The following is an 8,043-nucleotide window of genomic DNA, read 5'->3' on the forward strand; positions in this document are numbered from 1 at the left end:
CATCTGTATTTTTTCTGTAATTTATCGAAATGAACCAAAAAGCTAACTAGAATCTTCTGGTTTAAGCAAAGATGACTTATGAATGCCTTGAAGGTTTTTTGTTCATTCAACCGTCTTTTACTCTGTTGGAGGACAATTTATGGTCCTATTTTTTATTAAAAGGTTTTTTAAAAAAAAATGCAATTTGCGGGTACGTTACGCTTGGTTGCGTGAAATATAGATTTAATGGTTGAATGCGATCGACCACAAGAACCTGACGTAATAGCACGTTTCAAAAAACTGTTTCAAAAAATTAAATTGAGGAAGTGTAAAAAAGTAATTTTGTATTTTCTAATGTTAAAAACATTTCATAACTAAAAATCCTAGTTGTGTTAAACAAATATTTGGCCGAGTTTAGTTCCTAACATAAAAATAAACATTAAAGTATAAATGTTGCTTGACATATTCCGCAAATCAAACACAAACATTTTAATCGTATTTTTTTCTGGAATAATAAACTATTGCGTATCAAGGTTATTTAAATAGTTCGTGAATTTGTTTATAGTTCTTATAATTTATGAATCCACTCAATAAATCTTCATTTTGTTAGACGTCTTTGTGTTAACTTTTCTTTTAGAGTTTGCATTGATTATATTAAAATGCCGGCTCATCAAACAGAAGATCCGATTGTAGAAGTTTGGGCGACCAACATTGAAATTGAGTTCAAAAAGATTAGAAATATTGTAAAGAAGTATAACTACATAGCAATGGTATGTCGGGTTGTGTTTCAAAATAAATGTTGTTGATAGCAACTCAACATTTTAGCAATAAATTTTATTTGGTTGTTATGCGTTATAAATTCTTTACATTTAAATGTATCGAACAACAGATATATTTTTTAAACAATATTTTATTGGAAAACCGTGTAGAATCAAGTTACTCATTAAGCGATTAATGAGATGTGTAATATCTTCTCTCACCAGAGATCTTGTTAGTTTGGCAGAAGTGCCAACTCGAAGTTCACTTAACAAGTGCTCATCTGTGAGCTGATTCCTGAATTTTGTCTTGAACAGGCTTTCCTTTTTCGGCAATTGCTTTCGATAACTTATAGCCCAGTTTTGTAACAAGCTCAACGTCTTTCTTATAACAATGAAATACCTCTTGTTGTTTGCTCAAAGAATTTTTCAATTGCAGCATTTTGTCAACCCGCAATTGACCTACAACGCTATCATAATTGGAGTGTTTTTAACTATAGTGTCCCTTAGAAATTATACTCTTTTATTACTGATATAACGTTTTGACAAAGCAGGCAAACTACATCTTGCTTGTTGAATTTCCACCTTTCATAATCAACCTTTCTTTTTTGCAAGCAAAACAAGGCAGTTTTACTACAATGCACACTATGACGCAATAATGGAGGTTCGGAGAGTGTGACATAATACAAATTAATAAATGCCAATGATTCCGTTACAAATAACTTCTTAAACAGTGAAAATTTTTAAAAAAATAAAGGGCTACTTGACGAAGTCTGTGCGGGCCACGTAAATAGTTCTCGGGCCGTATGTTGCACGCCTCTGATTTAAACCAACTCTTTTTACCGTATTTGTATTATAGATAGGTTAAACTATGTTGTGTCTGGAAAGAATGACAGATCTCAGTGAGATCTTGTTGGCGCTTGTTTAAAATATGCATGGAATTTAGGGGATATGTTCTATTTTTTTTTGGCATGCTTGTTTTCTCTGTCAAAAAAAATCACAGGGGCAGATTTTTATTTTTATTCACTACTGTGCATTAGTCATAGATAACTTAGCAGTGACATAATGTTATGGATATAACATTGCATTTGAAGTAGGCTTGCCACAAGTATAGAAAGCAATCTGCTCAGCTACTTTGTTTAAAGTGATCTGTATGATACAAATTAATTTTGTTTAGGACACAGAATTTCCAGGCGTGGTTGCGCGTCCAATCGGTGAATTCCGCACCAATTCAGATTACCAGTACCAACTTCTGCGATGCAACGTCGATATGCTCAAAATCATTCAGTTGGGACTCACTTTTATGGATGAAAATGGGGAAACACCCTCTGGAATTTCAACATGGCAGTTTAATTTCAAATTCAATTTAACGTAAACAAATTTCAGATTGATTTTACCTAATTTGTTTAATAAGAAGTTAAATAATTATAAAAATATTGAAGGATAAAGCTTAAACACTGGGATTACACAGATGCACTTGTACAAACTGACAACCTAAGTTAAATATTATATTTAAATTTTTTTTAATAAGCTCACTTCTAAAACCATATTCTTTCTTTTGACTAAGAAAACTAAATATTTTCCGTAAGAAAGCTGTATTACACCGAATAGAAGATACACACACATATTCCAAAACTGAGATCTAGCCCTTCTGAATCTGCTTTTTGACCAACGATTACGGCTTAGGTATAATTAGTACACCGAAAGCCATTACAGACTCACCGAATCTGTCGATCTATGATGCAAGCAGAGCATGCTACAAAAACAACAAGCCTGCGGTGAGGTTCGAACTCACAACCTCCGGTCAAGCTGGGACCGTCGCCCTACCAACTGAGCTACACAGGCTCAGAGGGGAGCAAGTCGAGAAACAAACACAGCACCGTTGCTTGCTGTATCTTGTTTATAAAACTAGCGTGTGGTGAGGTTCGAACTCGCGATCTCAGTCATACCGGGACCGTTGCTATACCAACTGAGCTACACAGGCTCAGAGGGGAGCAAGTCGAGAAACAACCACAGCACCGTTGCTTGCTGTATCTTGTTTATAAAACTAGCGTGTGGTGAGGTTCGAACTCGCGATCTCAGTCATACCTGGACCGTTGCTATACCAACTGAGCTACACAGGCTCAGAGGGGAGCAAGTCTAGAAACAACCATAGCACCGTTGCCTGCTGCACCCTGTTCGTAAAACTAGACTGTGGTGAGATTCGAACTCACGACCCCGGCAATACCGGGACCGTCGCTCTACCAACTAAGCTAAATACTATCAGAGGGGAGCAAGTCGAGAAACAACCATAGCACTGTTGCCTGCTGCATCCTGTTCGTAAAACTAGACTGTGGTGAGATTCAAACTCACGACCTTGGTCATACTGGTACTGTTGCTCTACCAACTACACAGGCTCAGAAAGGAATAAGTCGAGAAACAACCATAGTACCGTTGCCTGCTACACTGTGTTAATACAAGCAAGTGTTGTTTTCCACAGTGAAGACATGTACGCCCAGGACTCGATCGATCTGCTTCACAACTCTGGGATCCAGTTCAAGAAGCACGAAGCAGAAGGAATCGAGCCTCTCTACTTTGCCGAGCTTCTCATGACCTCGGGGGTCGTTTTGATGGACGATGTCAACTGGGTTTCCTTTCACAGGTTTGATTAACAATAAGCTTTTTGTTGGTGAAGGTAAAAGTTAGGACCAAAATCAATATTTTATTCTTTCCAAGTTAACATTAAAATGTTCTAGCATTTGTCGCAGTTATGTTTGTTTGATGTTAAGGCCTCTCATCCTCATAAAATTGTGGCAAACAAAACGTTTTAATTTATTGTGTTAAGATTCCAATTGCTATATGTTACCAAATGTTTAAAGTCTGGCACGTTTGTTCAAACTTAAACTGATTTTTTTTTTAAGAAATTATTTTTCGTCTAGTGCTGGATGTCTTTGAAGTTTTTAGAAAAAAATTTGTGCTTTTCTGATCCTTGTATTTATCATTATGGATTTAACTTCACTCAAACATGTGTTTATTTATTTCAATTTAATCATAGTTTTTATTTTCTTCGTTGAATATATGTTTATGTTTCTTTATGCAGTGGATATGATTTCGGATACTTATTAAAGTTGCTGACTAACAACAATCTGCCGATGGATGAATCAGCATTTTTTGAACTTCTAAAGTTGTTCTTTCCGACAATCTATGACGTAAAGTATTTGATGAAAAGCTGCAAAAGTTTAAAAGTAAGATTTCTATTAAAGTGTCCACATCACAGTTTTGTTGCAAGTTGTATAAACTGTGTAATTTAAACTACTTTTGCAAATTAAGTAGACTAAACGAAATAATGCCTGTGACTGCTAAAAAATTGATGCAAATGGAAAACTAATGCAAACAAAACTGTTAATATCTAACGAAATTAATGCCGAAGCAGACGACAAGGAAAGTGTTGTTTAAGTTAATCCTAAAAGATAAAAAAGTTTAAATAAATAACAAGGTTTGTAAAAAAAGTTAAGAAAACCTAGTTCAGGCTGTAAATCCGACATAATCTAATCTCTGTGTCACAAATCATTAATGGAGCTTTACTTGATTAACCGCTCACAAAACATAAAGCATTCTTTTGTTTGCTGGCGCAGGGAATGTTTTTGGCGAAGAGTCGCCCGTGAGAAACAGTGTAGCACACTAATGTTAGAATATTTTCTATATCGTTGCACATGTGTGGTCGGAGTTTTACTTACTTTATGTCCAGGGCGGACTCCAGGAAGTTGCGAAGCAGGTTCAGGTTGACCGGGTCGGCCCGCAACACCAAGCGGGCAGCGACAGTTTGCTGACGGGACTCACTTTCTTCAAACTTAAAGAGGTAAGGTGCTCGGAAATATGGTTTACTAACCCTAACTAAAACTGATTTGCAGAATAGAACAAATTATGACCACAAATAAATAACTAGTAAATACGTTTTTATGGAAGCGTGACACTATTTTTATGCCGATTGGGGAGATAAATATAAATGCCTTGAGAAACCCTAAAACGTGAAAACTGCCAATTGGTTGTAAATTATGGACAGATTGAGACCTCTGCTTCAACCAGTACAACACTATTGTCACAAAATAAACAAATTTCCGCTAACATTAGGTTCTTGTTAAGTGTTGCTGGGTTTTGGTAGACATATTTCAATAACAACAGGCTTTGTATTTGTGTTAGATAGGTAAAATATTTCTTTTATATAAAACAACATTTCGGGTAAATATACATAATTGTTAGTTGTTTGCACAAAATGTCGACATTTTATTTGATGAGTGAAACACAATAATGTAAAATAAATATTGAAAGCTTTAAATGTTCTATCTTTATTGATAAACACTTTATTTTGGTGTTTAGTTATAAGTGAGCATACTTTATTAAAATATGAAACATATGTACACACATATATGTGTGCTTACAACTGAGATCTAGCCCTTCTGAAGCTGCTTTTTGACCAACGATAACGGCTTACGTATTATTAGTACACCGAAAAGCCATTGCAGACTCACCGAATCTGTCGATCAATGATGCAAGCAGAGCAGACTAGAAAAACAACTAGCCTGCAGTGAGGTTCGAACTCACGACCTCCGGTCAAGCCGGGACCGTCGCTCTACCAACTGAACTATGCAGGCTCAGAAGGGAACGAGTCGAGAAACAACTATACGCCAATGCTTACTCAATCTGTTAGTACAAGCAGCTTCATAACGAAGGGGATCGCCAGTATCATATCATAATACAATGAAACATATGTACACACATATATGTGTGCTTACAACTGAGATCTAGCCCTTCTGAAGCTGCTTTTTTATTAAAATATATTTGCTTTTGTTTGGTGTTTTGGTTAAAATATATTTTGTTGTTCGCAGGAGTTTTTTGGCCCAGAATCGGACATCAACAAGCAGTCTGGTCATTTGTACGGACTTGGAAGTTCCTATGTGCAGAATGGCAACCCTTACAGCGCTGAGGAATACAACAAGAACTCATGAGCTTGGTGGAACAAAAAGTTTGTGCAGATTCAAAGTGGAACAAGATTCACGCCCAAGAGATGGAACCTTGGAGCCGAATACATCAAATAACGAACTAACTTCATTTATTGACCTGTTGCCGTTATTACGACTGCCTATACTTGGAATTTCGAATAAAACTGTTCTCCACGAAGGAATGCTGATGTGTTTTAGTTTTGTTTGTTCGAATTTCAACGTAATTCTACGAATTCTTTGTTTTGTTTATAAAGAGTAGTTCGTTACGCATGATTAATTGAATGGTCGCTACAGCGAATTCGGCGAAAAGAAGCGTGATCTAGAAATTTCTGGACGAAGTAAAAAAAATAATCTTCAAGTGATTTCGAGCAGTTTCGCAGGTCGTTTGTAGATTCTAGTCGACAAATCTGAAATACGCTTTTTATGAATACTTAAAGCCGCTGTGTTGAAATTAAGCAGTTGTTTTGAGTTTAGGTTGAAAGCCGGTAATAGTTGGGTTTTTTCAACGCTGGTCTAGAATCCTACCACATTTGTAGCACTAACGAAACGGGTCTTCAAAGTTGAAATTGCATAAAAGGCATAAATGTGTAAGAATAAATATAATAATAATCCTTGACCGCTAACTCGCACCCTAACCCAAATATTTTTAGCAAAATAAACGGCGTTGGTTTAGAATCCTACCACGACGAACATTATTATTTGGGTTAGGGTGCAGGTTTGGGTAGGTTAAGTATTATTATTAAATAATAATACTTGACCCACTAACCTGCAAATGCTAACCCGCACAGTAACCAAAATATTGTGGGCTGAGGTAAGAATTGTTCCAACTCTGTGGTAGGATTCTAGATCAGCGCCGGGTTTTCTTTACAAAGATTTTGCACAAATAAAGTGCTTTGGAAAAGGTATGTTCGACAAATATATTTTGAGTAAAAGTTGGCAGCGCGGGTTTATTTAAGCAAAACTGGATACTTTGTTGGTCACAATGGAAAGTATGACAAGTGCACCCACGATTTTTTTCAACACACTAGATCTGCAATCCTAGAAAATGAACATGCACCCGGCCTTCTCATATGTTATAATGGCCGGGTGAATTTTTGACCTTTGTTGCACCCGGTCATTCTGATTTTTTCGGCCATGCACCCGCGAGATCTGCCATACTTTCCAGACGGGTTTGTTGGTGCAACTGCCTGAGATGTTAAACAACAAGACATATTTGGGCGCTGGTCTACCAGATTGGAAACTTTGGATATTGCGCGGGGGAGATGTTTTGCAGCTGAAAAAATGCGCGGCTGAAAATAAAATTTCGACTTGAACTTGCGCGGCTGAAAATAAACCATCAGGCTACCGAAAGTTGTAAATTGCGAATTTATATTAAACTTACAGCGTTCATAGAATACTTGAATCACTGCGCAATTTTTGGTTGGTGTGCGGGCGCAGTGCGCAGGTAAATATTTAAAAAGTTGGATAGTATAGCATTTAATATGCAATATTACTCGATATTGCCTATTTTGACGTCACTAAACACGTGACCGTTGTCCACTGATGCGTGACCAAATCGCCGAACTATGCGTTTTCAGCGTTTCGCAGGTGATACTATATGATACATTATATTATATACGTCTTATAAACTAGCGTTAAAAAATGTTATACAACTTCAGTATGCGGCCCGCCAATTTTTTTTGTGCTTGTTAAGTTTCATACAGAAGTTTGCGCGGCTGAAGTTTTGCGCGTTTGCTCGAGTCAGATTTGCGCGGCTGAACACATTTTCTATAAAATGCGCGGCTGTGGATAAATCCCCCGCGCAGGCCAAACTTTCCAACCTGGCTGGTCTAGAATCCTACCACAACGAAACACCATTTGGGTTAGCGTTTGAGTTAAGGTGGGTCAAGTATTATTATTAAACAAAGAATATAATAATACTTGACTCACCCACACCCGAACGCTAACCCGCACCCTAACTCAAATTTTGTGCGTTGATTTTAGAACTGTGGTAGGATTCTAGACCAGCGCCCATATTTGTACAGTAACGAAAACCTGTTGTCAAAATAGTAATTGCAAACTGGGAGTATGAATATTACAGAAGTTTGGTGAAGAGCTATAGAAATTGGTTGGCAATTAAGAAGTACCTCTTTCTGCACATCATTTGGGTTAGGGTGTCGGTTTGGGTGAGGGTGGGTTAAGTTGTATTATTGTTGAAAATTATTCTTGCTAATAATACTTGACCCAGCCGATCCCTAACCTAAATATTGTGAATTGATTTAATAATTTATTTGAAAGCTGTTTGGGGGAATAAGTCCACATGGGTGGGCATACTTTTATTTTTTGTCCAG

The 8,043-nt window shown here is 37.0% G+C and overlaps 1 protein-coding gene and 1 non-coding gene across 2 annotated transcripts; one reads left to right on the forward strand and one right to left on the reverse strand.

Moving 5' to 3' along the window:
• Positions 1-593: 593 nt before the first annotated feature.
• Positions 594-6,227, forward strand: LOC146134727 (CCR4-NOT transcription complex subunit 7-like). Its single transcript, XM_083395324.1, has 6 exons — positions 594-749; positions 1,912-2,105; positions 3,214-3,375; positions 3,814-3,958; positions 4,462-4,572; positions 5,600-6,227. The coding sequence occupies exons 1-6, from the start codon at positions 639-641 to the stop codon at positions 5,717-5,719; spliced, it is 843 nt and encodes a 280-aa protein (XP_083251450.1). The 5' UTR covers positions 594-638; the 3' UTR covers positions 5,720-6,227.
• On the reverse strand, positions 2,505-2,579 carry Trnaa-agc (transfer RNA alanine (anticodon AGC)). The gene has a single exon. It is a non-coding gene; the product is annotated as a tRNA-Ala (tRNA).
• Positions 6,228-8,043: the final 1,816 nt, after the last annotated feature.

Source organism: Ascidiella aspersa, chromosome 8 (assembly GCF_963924565.1).
Source record: "Ascidiella aspersa chromosome 8, kaAscAspe10.2, whole genome shotgun sequence".
NCBI lineage: Eukaryota > Metazoa > Chordata > Ascidiacea > Phlebobranchia > Ascidiidae > Ascidiella > Ascidiella aspersa.